The 20846-nt window shown below is 37.9% G+C and overlaps 1 protein-coding gene across 1 annotated transcript; it reads left to right on the top strand.

Moving 5' to 3' along the window:
- Positions 1-493: 493 nt before the first annotated feature.
- vps41 (VPS41 subunit of HOPS complex) lies at positions 494-18742 on the top strand. The gene is made up of 28 exons (XM_061712954.1): positions 494-675; positions 898-936; positions 6397-6504; positions 8015-8092; positions 10028-10102; positions 11076-11138; positions 11220-11285; positions 12553-12672; positions 12757-12903; positions 12985-13051; positions 13288-13385; positions 13472-13601; positions 13740-13855; positions 13943-14061; positions 15441-15522; positions 15674-15766; positions 15857-15984; positions 16147-16291; positions 16386-16427; positions 16514-16564; positions 16648-16785; positions 16879-16933; positions 17001-17141; positions 17254-17390; positions 18035-18134; positions 18219-18263; positions 18348-18427; positions 18550-18742. Exons 1-28 carry the CDS (start codon positions 655-657, stop codon positions 18628-18630), a joined length of 2565 nt encoding a protein of 854 aa, XP_061568938.1. The 5' UTR covers positions 494-654; the 3' UTR covers positions 18631-18742.
- Positions 18743-20846: the final 2104 nt, after the last annotated feature.

The following is a 20846-nucleotide window of genomic DNA, read 5'->3' as shown; positions in this document are numbered from 1 at the left end:
ATTTGGCTTCTCGTGGATTGTTCATGCTGTCTCCATGTAAAATAATTTTATATCACTTGTAACTTTGTATTTGTAACCCTTTTATCTCTCTTGGTTATCTGACCTTGTGGGAGTTTTGTGTTTCTTTCAGTTATAAGCTTAGAGCCTCTGACTCTTTGGGCCATTTGACTTGTGCATGACACACAAAATATATAAATTGGTGTAACAAAACTTAAATAAACATGTTTTATAGCTATCCATACATACCTGTCACTGCAGCAGTTTAAACGCATCAGCAGAAGACATTTTCTTCTGAAATGTCTCCGAAATGTAGGAAATAAGACTCTATAGAATTATAAAATGAGCAAAACCAAACTTAAAACGCGTATCAGCTTAAGGATGAAACATTTAAAAAAAACGAAAACTTTACGAAGCTTTGACTTCGATGATCTTTAGACATTATCGCCGCTCTCTGCTTAAAGACTTCAATCCCCACAATGCTTTGCGGCCATGCACGAGTCATGTGATTTCACTGATGACAGCCACGGCTTCGACAACAAAACATCACCTATATATTGGATGCTTTGGCAAGAAGGACAAATTACATGTATTTACTAAACACGCCTTAAGATAGATTAGCTATTGTTATCGCTTATAACAGTATTTGGTATCACAATGGCGGAAGTGGGGGAGCAGGTAAGCTTTATACGTCAAAGCTAGCTGGCTAGTGCTTTAAATGTAGCTTTATCACATCAAATATGTGGATATTTATTTTATTTTATATTTTATATTTTAAATTATGTGGTCCCAATAGTTAATCTTCAAGAAAAAATGTGGCTTTGAAATCTTGCACCACTGCCAACTAACTATTACTCCTATTATATTGTTTGTAGCAGCTCAACATATTTCTTCCTACAGGAAAGAAAACCGAGTGAGGAGTTTACAGACGAGTCTGAGGTAAGAAATGTATCATTACATCAACCCTAAGCGAGACTTTAAACGACTTTGAATGAAGGCAAGTTATTAGGATGCAAACCAAACAGAAGGGGAAACATGTCATGCTGCTTCACAAGTGTACAAGTGTAAAAAACTTCAACAGTATATATTGTATCAGGGGTGTGCACAGTTCTGTCAGGCTGGAATGATTTTTGAACTCAGATTGTGTCAAATGAATACAGTCTAATACATCAACACAGCTTGATCCCTGAAGGATCTTTGTCAGGATTTGAGACGTGTCAAGCACTCATGAATTACAGATAGCTCTCCAGACCCATCAATATTATGCCTGAACTTCAGCGTGTTACAGTATACCTGTGCTTCTGAGAATCACACATGGGCTAAATAAAACATAACATTACATGCCATCCTGGACGGAAGCAGGAGTTTGCTTTTTTTAGGAAACAGAAAACAGAATGAATTATAAGGGTGTGCCGAAAACTTGTCCGTCCCTTGTGAAGTTAGCAGTGAACTGAAGTAAAGTGGAGAACATCCAGAAACAGTCTCTTACTTATTGTTTCTCAACATACAATAGACAAGAACAAAATGTAACATTAAATCACACTTGATTCAGAAACTGTTTTGAGTTAACATAAAAGAAAATGGAAATCATGTCTTCAGCGGTCGATCAAGAATATTTCTATTTCTACTGTAAATAATAGTAAAAGCATTACAAGTCAGAAGATTAGAATGGACAGGACCCAGCTAAACATAAATAAGAGAGAGGAAAGTTATCCAATAACAAAAAACTGGGAATGGAAGTGCTTTTAGTATCAGGTGAAGAGAGCCATTATACAATACAGGCAAGATAGTTTCAGAATTGAGCTACAGGTTTTTACTACAAAAACGATAAGTCTTTCAGTTAGTCCTAATCCAGTGCATACTTTTCATGATGTCTTTACTTGATACTAGTCGGTTTGTTGCTCTGCATTTGTCAGATAGTTTCTCAATTCATGTTCTTATATACGTCTCTCTCACAGATATACAGAATTTGAACATTAATTGATGACTTGTCATTTGTGTTGCCATGCTATTGTTTTTATGAACTTTAAAAACTTTAAGAATAAGTACTTGTTGATATTTAATATACTTAATTTGAGTAGACCAATTTACATTAAAAGTAATTTCAAGGCATTTTAAAAATAAAGCACATTCAATATATTCCAAAGATGTACAATCTAGTTCACTTATGTTAAAATTTGATTCAATTTCATTCCATACTTATACATTATACATATACAATACCTACAGTACAGACCAAAAGTTTGGATGCACCTTCTCATTCAAACGAATGGGGTCCAAACTTTTGGTCTGTACTGTACATGAAAGAAGAGTGAAGAGTCAGAGTGAAGAGAGAGCCCAGTGCATCGTGGGAGGTCTCCCAATAGTCTTGGCCTCTAGTAGCAAACTCATGGGGTGATCCAGCCCCAACTACAAGCTTTATCAAAAAGGAAAAGTTTTTATCCGATCTACGTGTCAATGTTTTTATCTGGGTCACAGAGTCCTACAGATGTCCACTAGTATGGTTTGGTTTAATGCCCATTCCAGTAAAGAGTCTTAACAATTGAGACGTCGTCAATTTTATTTTTATGTCAAGCTATGTTGTCACAATTTAGATCTCAGAAATCTTAGCACAAGAATTTGTTGAAATGCCTTTGATTTTTGTGTTTCACTTATCATTCCGTAAAAGAGAAAGTTTAAACCTTCATCATAAAAGAGAAAGTCTAAAAAGCCCTGAAACAGATAAAACTGATGTTGGAGAAAAAAAGAAATGCAAGTGTGCACAACATGTCAACTCAATACCAAGTTCAGTTCTAAGAATACAATATTAAAAAGTGTTTTTTTTTTGTTTTTTGTTCAAATTCAGTCTGAAATATGCTTGCATTCAACAACCAGTGCATTCTTCTAAGAAGCTTCGAGGGCCGTCTCACCCTTATATCTAGCTTTTAACTTTGAAAGTAGTTCATCATCTTAGATGTTGACACAAAGTGTTTCACTTGTTGTTTTTCGGTTGCCAATAGGAGAGAAAAAAAATTGTTATGGAGTGGTTGTTAAAACATGAAAGCCAGTCAAAATGTGTACGTCAGTGGCCCAAAAGGCAGATAAAATAGGGCATTAATTTAAGATAAACAATAAGTGTTTCAGAAAATTGGTTGGGACACACAACTCAAGTCCTCATAGACTATACAAGTGTCTGTATTCTTTCTCTGAATGCATTTCAATCATGGGGTTTTTGTTTTACAACATAGGTAAAGACCTCTATGCTCAAGACATACAGTTTTCATTTGTGCTGTATATACAAGAATAAGTGAAGTCCATTTTCCTCAAAATTAGTCACGTATGTGTACATTGTATTTGATTCAGCTGGGATGTATGAAATAGATGATTGCTTGATATGCTTGACGTTCCTTCTTTTTTTTTTATTATTCCTTTCTAAAAGGTGGTAACAAGTGTAATCCTCTCTACTCAAGGCAGAATGTTAACCTTGATGGAGTACCATCGAATGGTTCAACCTGTAGTGTTTAAACTGGCAATAGGCAAGAAAAATGGCATAAATGCTTTCAAGATAAAGGCCGGTTCTGCAGTTGACAAAACAAAGACCAACTTACAAGAGATGGCAAAAGTTTTAAAATGGGAAATCTTTTTTTTTTTTCCTGTTGGGATGAAGTTTGCCTTTTGTTGTTTGATACGCTTTTGAAACCCGTGACAAATGCCCTCGCATCAGAAATCTCACAACCAGAATACACAGGAAATAGCCTAGATATGGCGTTGTTGAGTGGGAAAGGATTGTTTTTGAAAATAACATTTTTTCCACGCTATTGTCCCCCACCTCCAACCCAGTAGCACATAATGGCAGACAATGTTTTGAGTTGATGCACCCTCTGGGCAGCCACAGACTGTGCAGCATTGGTTATAAACCGAATTATGAGTAATATTCAGGCTGTGACTGGCCACAAATGTTGACTCATGCTGGAAAGAGTAACACAGTGGAATACCTTAAGTTTGCTTTATGAAAACAATAAATTCATGTATTTCACTAGGGATTAACAGGACTAGGAAAATTGTTTTTATCAAGCTTTCCATGCAAGGTAATGGAGATTTTTCTATGTGCATATATCTCCTGAAACACACATGTATATGTGTGTACACTAGCCTCCCCAAATGCATTAGATATATATTACTGCTGCTCAATATAGTGAAGGAATCCAAGCAATGCTCCTGTGTATATAGTAGCACCTTATGAGTGCATGTAAATGGATAGAGAAAGATACAATTTCAGTCATTACTGTTGACTGGCATACTGTATATATATATTTTTTTAAATTTCCTCACATTTGATGGAATAAATAACTGTTCAAGGAAAAAAGTAATTTACCGAAGATGGACTTTTGGACTTTTCTTGCATTTCTTTCTGCATGCACAGAAGAAATGATATCATTTTTTTTTTTAGAATCATATTTTGTTTACATCTATACTGTTAACTTTACAAATAAAAACAATTGGTAGACACTAATAAAAACAAATAGCTAGATGAATAAAATGAAAAACAAAAAGATGTGACCAGTGTGTTTTCCATCAAGCTAAGTTTCTTTTCTGTTGCTCGAGGTTCTGACTCATGTTTTAGTGTTGTGTTTCTGCTGTTCTGGCTGAAGGACTAATGTCACTTACCGCCCTCTGATGAACGAAGCCTTAATAATCGCATATCTAGAAACATTTGTAAAATCTTCATTTATTATGTCTAGTTTCTGAATATGCATTTTTATTAATAAGGTTGGAAAACCAGTAATCAGTGGATGAGTGGGGAAAAAACAGAGTACCGGTAGATACACTAGAAGATTGGCTGTCAAAGGCAAATTTTCACCTTTATGTTGATAAACACTGGAAGATTTGGGCTCTGAAATTACAGACATTTAACTAGACATTTAATTTGGTTCAATTCAGAAATATTAGGAGTCCTCCTCTCCTCTCAATTCTATTCTACTTTATTCTATCCTTTTAGTTATTTTGTTGTTTGGAATCCTATTCTATGTCAACTTATGTTCTATTCCACTTTATATGGATTTCTATTGTATTTTTATTTGGTTTTCTTTTCAATTTGAAATTATACTCTATTTTATTCTTGTCTGTGCTCTGCCCTGTTCTGAGTTGTATTGTATTCTACTCTATATATGGAATTATATTCTGTTCTGTTTGGGTTTATATTCCTTTCTATTAGGAGTTCTGATTTATTCTACTTGGAATTCTACTTTATTTTGGATTTTAATATGTTTCTATTTTTTATTTATATTCTGTTATGTCTATTTTGAGCTGTGATCTGTTTCATTAGATATTCTATTCTATTCTATTCAAGTGAGAATTTATTCGTCCCCAAAGGAAGATTGTGTTGTTGCAATGTGACTATAACAATATACAATATATATACAATATATTCAAAGATATAAATTTAGGAAAAACTAATTTAGTAAAGAGAGACTCGGGAGGTTGGAAGTGAACCTCCTGAAAGAGGTGTTGCTGAAGATCCAGAAATGACCAGAAATTAGTTCTGCTAGCATATACATTGTTGTAGGGCTGGGCCATTTTGGACAAAAATAAAATCCCGATTTTTTTTCTCTGAAAACCGGAATTTCGATTTTTTTGGTAAAACTACAAAAGACAATGGAATAAATTGTTTCAAATATTTTATCTTTATTTTTAAAGAAAAATAGCAAACAAATTTCCCTCTTGGGAATGAAGTGCAATTGAAAGATACTGTAAATCCTCCTTGAGTTTAGTAAAGTGACAACATTTACAATTTTCTTGACCAAACAAAGATGACTAGACGAGCTCTGTCTGTAATGCAGCCAGCTGCAAAAAAGGAAAATCCATTTTCCTTTTTTAACATCGATTTTGATTAATAAATCCGATTTAGATTTAAAATCGATTATTCGCACAGCCCTACATTGTTGGTATCTTCCTTTTTGCATTTTGGTTAAAATCCTTGTGTTCCTGACTGTTGATGTGCGCTTTTAAGAAAGTCCAAGACCTTACATTAGTATTCTCATAAAATGATGGAAATAGAGTTTTCCTGTCAATCCATCTGATTTTTAAACAAGTGGTCATATTGTCAGGACTCTTTTGCACTTCAGACGCTTCTAGCAGTCCAAGCCACTCGGCTTCAAACTCAACAGGGGGCCTTTTAAGTTGCTGTGGGAGCACAGAGTATGAAGGTGAGTCACCTCCTTGTGGAGCTTCAGCTCGCTAGTTTTATCAAAGATCTGGTTTGGTGACAGCACATCATACTCAAGGAGGACATTGTGCATACTCCTTATCTCTCTGTAGATTATTTTAGCAGTGCCTTTCCAAACTTTTTCGAGGTGACACTGTTGTAATGACTACCTTTAAGGAAGTGTTCTACTAAGAGCCAATCTTACTCTCCACCAGGAAGAGGACAGCGAGGAGGAGCCCAAGCTGAAGTATGAGAGACTCTCCAATGGCGTGACTGAAATCCTCCAGAACGATGCAGCCAGCTGTATGACCGTCCACGACAAGGTAAAAGTGATAATCTACCACCCGTAGGGCATTTCACTTTCAAGTCCAATCATCTCTAGAGGAAAGTTCCCTTTGTTTATGTGCACATTTGAGAGATGTCATCTTCAAATCTGGTTTTCATTCTTCCTGCTCAATCTGTAAAGGCAGGCCATTCTTTTCGCACCTTCTTTTCCTCTCTGGGAGATGCATGAAAATGCACCATTGTCTTTTCTTCTTTTTCTTATTCCCACTCCTACATATTTTTGGCTCTTTTCCCCTTTTCCGATTGTTGATATTTGTAAGAGGAACACTCGGCAAGATGCTTAATCGTCGTGGCACCGGCAGCACACTTGCACGCCTGAGTAGAAAGTCATACACAGTTACATCTCCTCGCCTGATGTTTTATTAACCACAATTGATTTTCATTTATTTATTTGTACTGCAGGATTTGGTCTCCTTTCTTTCTTAACCTCACAACGGACACCGTACCTGAAGGAGGACCCTTCTTTGCTGAAATTTTAAATGTGATGCGACTTTCTTTCTTCCCGGGGTTTCTGCGCTTATTTACCTTCAGTCATCCAGCTACGTGTGTGGTCACACAACCCCTCTCCCTGCCTCTGCCACGAAAGTCCCACACCCTTAAAGCCACCGGCAGCACCATAATGCCTTATGCTGCCTCATATTTTAAGTGTCTGAATCGGAATTTCATTTGAACAATTCCATCCAGATAAATCCCTTTTAAAAGTCGCTCCGCCTCACAAGCTTGAACATTTTATTTATTTATTTTTGGTTATTTTATTTGGGGGAGATTGCAGGGGCTCTGTCTGACATGCTCAGCTGTGCCTGTAAATATAAGCATTTCATTATAGACTGCACTGAAGCATGGTGGGCTCGCCGCACATCCACATGCTGGTCTAGAAGGGAGGGGGATTAGGAGGAGGGCAGAGAGCAGAAGCTGGGGTGGAAGAACACACACTTAATCTAATGCCAGAAGCTCCCCACTTTCTATAATGTTTTTGTCCCTGCGGACCCACATGTGCACACACACACACACACACACACACACACACACACACACACACACACACACACACACACACACACACACACACGTGCAATATGCACACTTGCAGTTCTGCTGGAGCACAAAACACAGAAACCAGTTGCTGCTCAGTAGTCTGTGCTGGGCAAGGAGGTGATTGGGTTGCATGGGGAGCATGGGAAGAAGTCAGATGTACAGTGCATTTATTATGCTTAAGCATTTTAATTTAAGGGGAAAGAAATGCCATTTCACACTGTCTGCTTTAATAAATAGGGATTTTCCACTCCCTGCAATTTCACAGTTTTGCTTCCAAGCCCACCCAATCCCAACTCTGTCCATGTCGCTGCAGCTCCAGGATTTTTTTTTCCTTTTTTTTTATCCTCTCTCTCTAACGTTCAAGACTACTATCTTATTTTTTCCCCAACATCTTGAATTGGCTTAAAGTATTTTCCTGCTTTCATTTTGTTTGTCTCTCTTTTTTTTTCTTAGTTCCTCGCCTTAGGCACCCACTTTGGAAAGGTCTTTCTGCTGGACATTCAAGGAAATGTTACTCAGAAGTTTGAAATTGTGAGTACCTTCAGATGTTTCCAGCCATACGTGCACATTATAATACATGCTATTGTAATTATTATTTATAAAACATACTTCTTCTCCAAGAATTAATATGTTCTCAGATTTTGGAAATAACTTAATTTAAGCACCCAAAACCCACCAATCTATCAAATCTATTACACATTTGGTGATTAAATAGCTAGATATTGCATAGATTGGATAGAAAAGCTGGTAGATTTTTCAGACTAATATTTTCATAGCTCTCATAACTATCAAACTGTCTTAGTGTATGTTCTACTTTTTGACTTCTTACCTCACAGTAGTTGTTTTTCCCAAATCAGGGGAACCATCTAGGACATAACTGTGGTAGAATTGGTTCAGATGATGAAAGTATACAATAATTGGTTGAATGTTCAAATGCAGCACCAGAGCCTGCTATTACAAAACTAAAAGGTACAAAAAAAAGCAAACATCAGTAAAATGTCACCCGTATAAACCATGGTTCATAATGTTAGTCAATAAAGACTGAGCGACAGAATGCAGGGTTGTCCAGCCTGTAATGCAGTGGAGGAATTATGTGCTTTTGACTTGTCTGGCTGGCCATTATGCCACTTTAGCTTTCCAGCCTGTAGTGTGAATGCAACCAGAGAAAAAGCTCATGAAGGTGAGTTGTCCCCATCCTCAGCCATCAGAGAGCACCTCGAACTGTGGTTCAAATGTGACTCAACTCTTCGAAGAAGACTTGGAAAAACATATTTTCGGCCAAGAAAAGTATTCAGCACTTTCCTCAGAGACAAAAAATACTCTCTAGTTCTGGTATACATCTGTTTATGAACTACTACCGGTTACCATTGCCACACCAAAACTAACTGTAAGCCGGGAAAATCATGCAACTACATTTTGAAGCTTACAATTTTTGGCATTTAGCCATGTCCAACTATTTTTTTGGGGGAGCTGAGCATGACATAAAAAGAGCAATGAACTGCACTGAGAGGCCAAGGACACTAGGTTGTACTGTAGATAGCAGCCTCTACACTCATTTTTCAAAGTGTCAGTCCCTTCAGTTATGCGCAACTTAAAGTTTTACAGTAACAACGTAAAAACACCTGTTACATATGCATCCTCTGTAAAAGTGCCCAAAGTGGAGGAACTGCAGGTTTTAGTTTTTTTTTGTGGGGGTTTTTTGCACTCGTGTGTCTCTTATTTTCAGCCCAGGAGGCCGCATCGCTGGCAGGATGGATCCTGTGTGATTGTGGCTTAGTAAACCATCTGCATCACAATGAAACCACCCACCTTTCCTTCAAGGCCTAAATGCCTTCGTACTAAACTGACAAGCATTTATGAAATCAGTACAAAAGTAGTTTAAAAATACTGAAGTGACATTGAAAAAATGTATATGTAAATATGTTTTAGATGTTGAAGGAAGCTTCAATAGTCAGATTTAGCCCGACAGTACTTTTTACTCTCACCATACATTTACACAAGAGGAATCTTTTAATTGGAAAGTCCAAAATCAGTAACTGGGGTCGACATTACCTATTCTTGTGCCTAAACGTGTTTTGTTGATTCAGATGCTCCTCCCTTGAGCCCGTTGAGTTTGCACCAGTGACGTTGTTACAAATTCACATCAGTGACATGATTACGATTATTGCCTTTTGGTCAAGCTATTGCTGTGAAGGAATTGATAACGAGTGATAGGCAACAGAAACCTTTCTCCCTTTAGTCAAACAGGTACTTGGGGATGTTTTTTTTAAAAATGGCAACTGTCTTTGGATTGACAGTCATGTATGATCCAAGGTAGTACTTTTTTTTCCCCTTTGCTTTTCATGGCATTTTGCTTTCTTGGGTTAAAATGTCAGCCAGCTTCAACTTGGCCAGCCATTTAATGGAATTCCCCCCCTCCCAAAAAAAAAAGAAAAGAAATGATGCCTCGATATTGTGTCTCCGCAGAGTTCAGTGAAGATCAACCAGATCAGTCTGGATGAAAGTGGAGAGCATGTGGGCATCTGCTCCGAGGATGGGAAGGTGAGATCTGTCTCCTCATCGCCGCTGGTTACCGGTCCTTGGGCCGGCGGCGAAGAATCACTAATCGCCGTCTTTCATCATTCATAATTCATATAAACTCATCTTATCAGCCTCACACTGTATGCTAACGATTTGATTTGAGTTAAGGCCTTAGGGAGGGAATTTTCAGAAGGCAGTGTTAACCAGGAGTTTTATCTCCGCCATATCTACACATAACCCATGATTTTGAAATTTATGAAAAGCTTGTAACAATTTCGAAAAGCGGTAAAGGGTTGTACTCGCATCCGTTCAGCTGTCAGTCAGCCATCAGCTCCTCTACGGATACCCTCTGCATGTTCTTGCTGTTATCTTGTCTCTTCTCATCATTACCACCATCCTTCATGGGTTTTGCAGTCTAGAGATGCTCTCTGATATCACCCTCCTCCCTACTCCCAGCACTTTGGTGGCAAAAACAAGATCTTGTCACACAAAAAAGTGGAGGAGACAATTAAAATCATCGCTACAGCAGCTGTTTGCCCCCACCAGTTCAGTTTGCTGTTAATCCTTTGAAATCTAACTTAATCCTTAATCACCGATATGGTTGAAGAAAGGAGATGGGATCTGAGTTTTACATTACTCTCCCCATGCTGAAAAAAAAAAGTAATTTTGTGTGGGAGGAGGGCTTGAGATGGGGAAAAACATGTGGTACTATAATTGTACATTACAGTTGCAATGCCGACTGTACCGTCTACTGCAGACTGAAGTCGTGTTCAAGTCAGAGATTAGGACTTCTGCTTTCAAACCCTGCAGGGTTCAGAGAATCAACTTGTCCACTAATTGGCGACCCAGCGGAGAAGTAGGAAGCCAATCAAAGTATTTTCTGACCACACGCCCCCCGGTGGCCTCAGATAGTTGCAGAGACGGCAATTAAAGGAGACATTTTCACTTATTTACCTCCGCTTGGCACTTCTTTTTCGCCTCATCTCTGTTTCAGGTCCAGGTATTTGGTCTTTATACGAGAGAGGGCTTCCATGACAACTTTGACTTTCCCATCAAAGTAAGTTGTGACTTCTTTACTGCTAACTTCCTGTTTTATTATGTCTCTGTTGGCATGAGTAAATGTAAAATCTGTGTGCAGGTGGTGGCACTACACCCTCAGTTCAGCAGATCCAACTACAAACAGTTTGTTACCGGAGGAAACAAGGTATGTTTGAGCAGCACTTTTTATATTTCCAATGATTAAAAGCATTTAAAGACTTGTCTTGATGGCATTCCTCATCCTGGTTTTTGTCCTCCTGCAACTGATTGCTGTGAAGCCATGTCACTGTGGCTCGGCTGAAAGCTCAGGCCTGTGACTGCTGTGAAAGGCTCTTACTTTTCTGCGTCTTAGGTGGAGTGCTCTCAGCAGAGCCGCCCATTTTCACAAAGTGCTGCTCTCAACAGAGTTTCAGAGGTGATGTTTAACAAGCCCAGCTAGCAGATGTCGTTATCGTGAGGTCCTAGCATACTCGGGCACATACAGCCCCGTCCGCTTATCACAGCCAACCTGCTACAGGTTCATAAACTGCACTGATGTGGCATTGTTGCATCTCTGAATAAGGCGTACTGACATTCGTACAGAATTGGGAGGGAAAAGAACTTTCTCCATGAAACTCCATTATTAGTGTTACTTTGCCATTTTCTTTCAATTGGTGCTGATTCCTCTCAGTTCCATGTTGCGAAGGCCTCCACAAGGTGCCTGTGATGAAAATCAATAAGCCTCAACGGGAGCCACATCCTGTCAAAGGAAATTCAATTTTGTCTCCTCAGTTCTTTTGTCATATTGTCTCTTTGTAGAGCAAACTGTTTATTAACATAGCCCAACTGCTGAATTAAAGAGCCTTCCCGTCATTTCTTCGCACTGCATTGTGGTTGAAAAGCCACACGTAACGCTTTAAGCACTCCACACCTCTGTAAGAACGCAGAACATATCGCATGAAAAGATCTTGTGTTTAAGTATACTTTTTTTTTTCTAGATTTTAAAACACCGTCAGTGTCTATACTAAATGGTGTGCAACCTAAAGAAGCAGCAATTATCACGATGTGAGAGAAAGATGGGTGTGACATCAAGCCTTTAAATACAAGACATTTTCGACTCTTCATTTATGACTTCTCTTTCATGAAAGTGAAGATACTATGAAGCTTTTCTTGCCTCAGTGGAGCCAGATAAGCAGTCTGGCTTCATTTATTGTGGCAAAAAATTGGGAATTAGTATGCATGTGAGGAGGAAAAGCAGATTTTAACTCATTATTTGCAGTTTAAGTTAAATCAGCCTTATACCATAAAGCTGCATCTATCTTACGGCTCTGTGCTGTTTCAGTGCATTACGCTGTTCATCTACTGCCCTCTGTAGGTCAGACTGCGCTGCTGCACTCCTGAGCTGCTGCCTGTTTGAACTACAGCCCGCAGCATTTATCGTCTATTTCTTGCAGCTGCTTCTGTACGAAAGAAACTGGTTGAATCGCTGGAAGACTTTGGTTTTACATGAAGGTGAAGGTACAATCACCAATATCCAATGGAGAGCAAACCTGATTGCCTGGTCCAACAACGTGGTGAGTGACAGGCTCGTAAGTTCACTCCACATTATACACAGCGTACACCGCTTATGTTTTCCCACACTGCCTTCTTTCTCTTAGGGAGTAAAAATCTATGACATCAGCACAAAGCAGCGGATCACCAATGTGTTGAGAGATAACGCCAATCTGAGGCCTGACATGTACCCGTGCAGCCTGTGCTGGAAAGACAACACCTCTCTCATTGTTGGATGGGGAACTTCTATAAAGGTTTGCTCTTTGCTTATTTTGCTACTTGTCACAGACACCTGCTGTTGAAATTCTTAATGTCATCTTCTTATTTCTGTCTAGATTTGTGTTGTGAAAGAGCGAAATCCCACTGAAATGAGAGATCTGCCCAGCCGCTATGTGGAAATAGGTATAAAGGCACAAGTAAACAGTCGTATGTAACTAAACATTGATTTTGTCCCAATTGTGATGAATATACAGGAATTATACCAATGTGGACCCTCATCAGGATGACACTGTAGTACAGGCCCCAGATTCAGATGTTAAACTAGTATATTACATTATAATTACATCATGCATCATGTCAGCTTAAACCACCTCTGATCCCTTTATTAATGCTTTCACATTCTCTCTTTTTTTTTTAAGTGTCTGCTTTTGATACAGAGTTCTTCATCTGTGGTTTGGCACCGCTGGCCGACCAGCTTGTCACCCTGTACTTTGTGAAGGAGAACTCTGACCAGATGGTAACATCGACACTTTTAAATGCATTGTTAAAAAGCTGCAACTGGTCTAAAGAGGTCGATTTTTATTCATCTACATTTGCATCCAGGAAGAGGAGTTTCGCGCACGGCCTCGTCTCGATATCATCCAGCCTCTGCCTGAGAACTGCGAGGAGATCTCTTCAGACGCTCTGACTGTACGACACTTCCAGGACAACGAGTGCAGGGACTACCGCCTTGGTGAGACTATAAAAAAAGAAAAACTCCCCCCAGAGAAATGTCATGTTGCCTTTTTATTCCGCTCTGATTTCATTATGCATCGACTCTCAAATGTCAGCTGTAATGTACGCAAGGCTATGAATGTATTTTCATTAACAGAACATTCGGAAGGGGAGTCACTCTTCTACATTATCAGTCCCAAAGACATTGTCGTGGCCAAAGAGCGAGACCAGGATGACCATATTGATTGGTTGCTCGAAAAGAAGAAATATGAGGTTTGTGTTGTTGAACTTTAATGACCGTTGCTAAAGGTTACAGTCTGCAATGGCACAGTTTAATTTTGTGTTCTGCTACTGTGACAGGAGGCACTGATGGCTGCAGAAATCAGCTTCAAAAACATCAAGAGACACGACGTTCAGAAAATTGGAATGGCTTATATTAATCATTTAGTGGAGAAGGGCGACTATGATGGTGCCGCAAGGTGAGTCATACATTCACTGCAGATGCATGTCATGTTTGAATTACATCGTTCTTTCTCCACAACCTTAAAACGGGAACTTTGTTTGACACTGAAATAAATCAGTGGAAAAACAGTATATGAAACTCTTTGTAGTGAGAACTCAATATATTGAGGCTGATTTTAATTACCTTAATGTTCTCCTGAACAATTCAGGATGATTTGTTAACTTTTTCCAGATCTTTACTTGGTAAGGAGGTGAATTTCTGTTCGTTTACAGAAATCAAACTCGAATGCTTACCGACAGTGATGGGAATAACAGCGTTAAAAATAGCGGCCATTATTTTTCCCCAGTAACGGGTAATCTAACTAATTACTATTTCAAACATTACTGACAGTGAAATGTGGCGCGTTACTATACACTGACATGATATGTAATTGCTGTAATCACCTGACCTGACTCATTCTGAGCGAGTCAGGTTGAGGTGAGTCACATTTGAAATAGTAATTAGTTAGTGATTAGTTAGATTACCCGTTACTGGGGGAAAAATATTATTCCCAATACTGCTTACTGAAAGTTTAGTGTCTAGAAGTACAGTTTGTTTTACATTGTTGAATTAATATGACCTCAAACATTATCAGACTTCCTTGACCCATAGTTTATTGAATAAAAGGCAAGTTTTTTTGTTTTAAATCGGTGATTAACAATTAGGTTTGGAGCCTTTCTTTATTGGATCCATTATGTACAAATGGAAGAAATCAGAAGTAGTTGTTGATTTTCATGAATCCCCCATCAGGAGATTACTGGAGTTATGGGGAGAAAGTGATTGTTCTCCCGATCTGTAAGTGATCTGAATATAGAGTAGGTTGATTATGCAACGAGAGGAATATTAAAAATGATAATAGCAGCATAATGCTATCCAATAAAAAAACTAATGAAACCACGTAATTCATGTGAGACGACCTACAAACACCACAGAATTAGAGCTGCTCAGTAAAGGGAAATGGACCAAAATTGCTCCACATTTATGCGCAGGACAGGATATGAAGAAGACTGCACTCTCGAGCATATCAGGGCCATAAAAACGTACTTACAGGACTTAAAATGATGTAAAACTACCTCAGATGATAATGTAACATGTTAAATATTGTTATGTAATTAATAAAAACTACGTAAAATACACATTGTCTTAGAGGAACTTTAATCCACTCTTATTTGCATTGTTTCTTCACTTTATTGAGGTTTATGGTCTTTTTTTTCAGCTACATTCAGGTTTTGCAATCAAAACCTGAGTTTGTTAATGATCACTTCATCAAGTACTAAATAAGCGGTATTACATCTCATTAAGGTGGTAGATATGTTACTAATTCATTGATGAATTGACTTATTTATTTCATTGCAGGAAGTGTCAAAAGGTTCTTGGGAAAAACATGGATCTGTGGGAGAATGAAGTGTACAGATTCAAGACCATCGGGCAGTTGAAGGTACAGCTGAGTGTACTGAAAGCAAACTAATTTCAGAACATTGTTGTTCTTTTTTTGTGGTTATTAAACTGGAATCAAATCTGATGGATTATTTCAGTTTTTTCTTTTGTCCAGTGTCAGCCAGTAAATTTGACTCCTTTCTAATTTTCAGGCCATCAGCCAGTATTTACCAAGAGGAGATCTGCGTCTCAGACCGGCCATCTATGAAATGATCTTGCACGAATTTCTTAAAACTGACTACGAGGTACTTTTACTTTTCTTTGGCTCAGCTTCCTTTAACAAATCCAGTAGTACAGTAATTGACTTCATGTTTTGTTTTCTCTCTTCCACACAGGGCTTTGCCACACTGGTCCGGGAGTGGCCAGGAGAGCTTTACAACAACATGGCCATCGTTCAGGCCGTCACGGACCACCTGAACAGAGATCCCACCAACAGCACGCTCCTCACCACGCTGGCGGAGCTGTGAGTAGCTGTGACATGTGCACATTACAGGACTAAAACAATAGAATTTACTTTATTTTGCATAATTAAATTTCAATGGAATTCACTTATTTGGCGCTTTTAAAGCTCCTGGATTTAGATGAAGTAATCAGATAACCTGTAGGTCTTGAATGCTGTCTTCAGGTACACGTATGACCAGCGGTATGACAGAGCCTTGGAGATCTACCTGAGACTGAGGCACAAGGATGTTTACCAGCTGATCCACAAACACAACCTTTTCTCCTCCATAGAGGACAAGATCGTCCTCCTCATGGACTTTGACAAGGAGGTAAAGAAACATCGGTCTAGTTGTATTATATTCAACACACAAATGTTTTTTCCCACTGTAGTAATATACTGTCTGTGTAATTTTATGTTGTTAGAAAGCTGTCGACATGCTTCTCGACAACGAAGACAAAATATCTGTAAGTGCACCTGACTTTCCTGAATCTTTTTTCTTCACTGATTTCTTATTTCTTCACTGAGTCCTTGTTCTTCACTCTTCCAACAGATTGACAGGGTGGTGGAAGAACTAGCAGATAGACCTGAGCTCCTGCACGTGGTCAGTCAGGCTTGTGTTTCCATTTCATTACATTAAACCCAGATGTGATCAGACGGTGAGTTTAACTCATCTCTTCCCTGCAGTATCTCCATAAACTGTTCAAACGAGATCACCACAAAGGCCAAAAGTACCACGAGAGACAGATAGGCTTGTATGCCGAGTATGACCGACCAAACTTCCTGCCTTTCCTGAGGGATAGCACACACTGTCCTCTTGAAAAGGTACATCTCATCCCAGCACACATTTAAGGCACCAGAATAAAAAATGAATAAATCCAAAATGTAATATACTTTCTCTTTATCGCTTGGACTCAGGCTCTTGAGATTTGCCAGCAGAGGAACTTTGTAGGGGAGACTGTCTTCCTGCTCAGTAAGTATTTAGTAACGACTACGTCAGTTGATGGAAGTGAGAGACTAATCTGGTTTGTTGCTCCCAGGCAGGATGGGCAACTGCAGGAGAGCCCTGCAGATGATCATGGAGGAGCTGGAGGATGTGGACAAAGCCATAGAGTTTGCTAAAGAGCAGGACGATGCAGAGCTGTGGGAGGATCTCATCTCTTACTCCATCGACAAGCCACGTACGGCTCTGCATCTCCAGCTGATTCACTTATACTCAGCCAATATTTTGTTTCCAAAACGTATCACTCCATATCTTCTCTCTCTATCTTTTCGTTGGGTTGCTGATTTCAGCGTTCATCACCGGCCTCCTCAATAACATCGGCACTCACGTTGATCCCATTCTGCTCATCCACCGCATCAAGGAAGGCATGGAGATCCCCAACCTCCGAGATTCACTTGTGAAAATCCTCCATGACTACAATCTACAGGTTGATTGTTTCCCTTTAAAACAAATTTATCACTTGATGTCCGTAGAATGCAGAAACCGCTAATAGTTAAGCAATAGATCTGTTCTTACTTGCCGCTCTGAATCAGATATTTTATTATTTTTACAACTCTTTACCAGCCTTAACAGTCACTAGGTTTTCAATGGCTTAGGTTGGCATTTGAACCCGATATCTCCAAAATATCTCTACTACTTCTCCATTTCCTTAAGACATTTTACCTCTATTAAGTGATCATATCTTGTAGTTCTGTAAGTAATTTGATTCAACCATTTGAAAGGAAATGGAAAAAAAACTATTTGAAGGTATTTTGATATTTTAATGTTCTATTTAACATTTATAAGCCTTTTACTTTTGAAGTTTTTTTCTATTCATTCCAGTAATAGTTATTACTCCCTCGACGAGAAATACTCGGAAAAAAATCACTAAAATTGACACACAACCTCTGACACTACACATAGACATAAATTGACCATACATTTTTATAACATGTATTAAATATATGTATATTCAGCTGTCGTCAGTGCCGTTATTTCATCTGAGAGCTGCTATAATTTATCAGCAGGACACTAAAAAAATGCTCATTCTTATTATTTTGTTTATTACTCTCTTTTTCCTCCATATGTAAGATTCTTTTGAGAGAAGGATGCAAGAAAATCCTGGTGGCCGACTCCCTCTCCCTGCTCCAGAAGATGCATCGAACACAGATGAGAGGAGTCAGGGTGGATGGTAGGGCAGATATCATAGCTTTTTGGACATTTATGCAGAATTAGTAGAAATGGATATAGTAAATATATCTGTTTATCCTTTCAGAGGGGAACATCTGTGAATCTTGTCATACTACAATATTACCTTCAGGTAGGTCATGATGCAGTTGTGTCCAGCTGTTTTCAAATGTTGCATTTCGTAGCGGCATATTGACGTGCGTGGCATGTGTTTCAGATATCGCCAAATCCTTCAGTGTGGTGGTGTTTCACTGCCGGCACATGTTCCACAAGGAGTGTTTACCGTCCTCGGGAGCGGTAAGTGACGTGCTCATAGTCTGGATCACATCACATTATGTCTTTACTTTAGTGTTACTTTATCTGACATCACAAGCATGATTCAATACTTTACCAAGACTTATGCATCCTTTTCCTCTTAGATCCCTTGCTTGCAGTTTTGTAACATATGCAGTGCGAAGAGGCGAGGGCCTGGAAGTGGAATCCTTGAAATGAAAAAGTAACTGTTTTAAAGGCTCACAATGTTTTGTCTCCTTTCCATCTTGGCTGTTCACCGCATTGATAGATGAAAATCACTTTCCCACAGTGAACTGTACACTGGCAAAAAAACAAAAAGCTAAACATTTCTATTGAGTTCTTGCTGTACATTTACATCTATCAACTGTAAAATACTGTGCTTGTTCTACTTGCCACAAATGTATGGTGGTGATGAATAAAATTACATAAAAGTTGTCTGTGGGTTGTCATGGAATTGTTATCTGAGTTGTGTCCTGAATTCATCTATCCTGTTTAGTTAATAAGAGGGTGGAAAAATAAATAATGAATAAAAAAGCTCTGATGTACAGAACTGCTGTTTATTGACTTTCCTTTGTGACATAAAATGTAGTGAGGTAACATTCCATTAATAAAATAATCTGGGAAACGTGTATATGATTGAAGATTCAAATAAATAAAATAAAAGGAAGAAAATTCGTTTTTTTTCTGTGTGGAGTTTATATGTTCTCCTTGTGCATGCGTGGGTTTTCTCCAGCTTCCTCCCACGGACCAAACAGTTGTATGTTAGGTTGATTGGTGATTCTAAATTGTAGGAGTGAACGCAAGGAGCGTTTGGTTGTCTTAATGTGGCCCTACAGTGGACTGACAACATGTCTAAGATGTACCCTTGCCTTTGACTTGAAGACATCTGAGAAAAGCTCCAGCCAGGAATAAAGATGCATCGTAGATGATGGATGGACAAAAAGACAATGTAATCATTACAAAATGTTTGCCATGAGCCCATAAATGCAATACAGAAATATTTGTGTTCTTATGAATATAACACAGGCCTAGACTCAGGTCTTCCTATATTACTACTTTTACAACTACTACCGGTAATACCAACAATATTGATCATGACAAATAAACCTAAAAAAGATGGATAAACTATTCAGTCAATGTAGAACCTATTTGTATAATTTTGTGTTTAAAAGTGGCCAAATAGTATTTTTTTCTTGTATTATTATGAATACATGGGGCAATTATTAATTACAGGGTTTTTTTGTTTAGTAATGGGGTGGTACAGAGGTTTCAGAAAGTCATGTATCAAAAAGGATACATCTGTTATAAAGTTATACGGTTTTATTTTTATTTTTGTATTTTCCTTTTGATGGATAAACATGGCTATACAGTCAATGTACAGTAGAACCTATTTGTTTAATTTTGTTTTTAAAAGTGGCTAAATAGTATTTGTTTCTTGTATTATTATGAATAGATGGGATAATAATTATTTAAGTTTTTTTTGTTTAGTAATGGGGTGGTACAGAGGTTTCAAAAAGTCATGTATCAAAAAGGATACATCTGGTATAAAGTTATACTGTTTTATTTTTGTATTTTCCTTTTGAAGGATAAACATGGCTATTCAGTCAATGTAGAACCTATTGGTTTAATTTTGTTTTTAAAAGTGGCTAAATAGTATTTTTTTTCTTGTATTATGAATACATGGGGTAATTATTAATTTCAGTTTTTTTTGTTTAGTAATGGGGTGGTACAGAGGTTTCAGAAAGTCGTGTATCAAAAAGGATACATTGGTATAAAGTTATACTGTTATATTTTTATTTTTGTATTTTCCTTTTGATGGATAAACATGGCTATTCAGTCAATGTAGAACCTATTTGTTTAATTTTGTTTTTAAAAGTGGCTAAATAGTATTTGTTTCTTGTATTATTATGAATACATGGGATAATTATTTAAGTTTGTTTTGTTTAGTAATGGGGTGAAACAGAGGTTTCAAAAAGTCATGTATCAAAAAGGATACATCTGGTATAAAGTTATACTGTTTTATTTTTATTTTTGTATTTTCCTTTTGATGGATAAACATGGCTATTCAGTCAATGTAGAACCTATTTGTTTAATTTTGTTTTTAAAAGTGGCTAAATAGTATTTTTTTCTTGTATTATGAATACATGGGGTAATTATTAATTTCAGTTTTTTTTGTTTAGTAATGGGGTGGTACAGAGGTTTCAAAAAGGATACATCTGGTATAAAGTTATACTGTTTTATTTTTATTTTTGTATTTTCCTTTTGATGGATAAACATGGCTGTAGAAGCTATTTGTATAGTTTTTTTGGGGGAAAATCAGAACATCCCTCGTATAATAAAACTAATAATAATTACTACTCAAAAGACTTGAGGGAAATACCTTAATTTCTTTCCCTGTGACGTCACTTCCGTCGAAGTCCTC

This window comes from Cololabis saira, chromosome 22 (assembly GCF_033807715.1).
Source record: "Cololabis saira isolate AMF1-May2022 chromosome 22, fColSai1.1, whole genome shotgun sequence".
Classification (NCBI taxonomy): domain Eukaryota; kingdom Metazoa; phylum Chordata; class Actinopteri; order Beloniformes; family Belonidae; genus Cololabis; species Cololabis saira.
Note: the sequence above shows the minus strand (reverse complement) of the source record. Positions and strands in the feature narration are given on the sequence as shown.

Coding starts and splice junctions, on each gene's coding strand:
- vps41 (XM_061712954.1), top strand. CDS start 655: ATGGCGGAAGTGGGGGAGCAG. Junction 6,505..8,014: donor GTATGACCGTCCACGACAAG/GTAAAAGTGATA, acceptor TTTTTTTCTTAG/TTCCTCGCCTTAGGCACCCA. Junction 17,142..17,253: donor TTACTCCATCGACAAGCCAC/GTACGGCTCTGC, acceptor TGCTGATTTCAG/CGTTCATCACCGGCCTCCTC.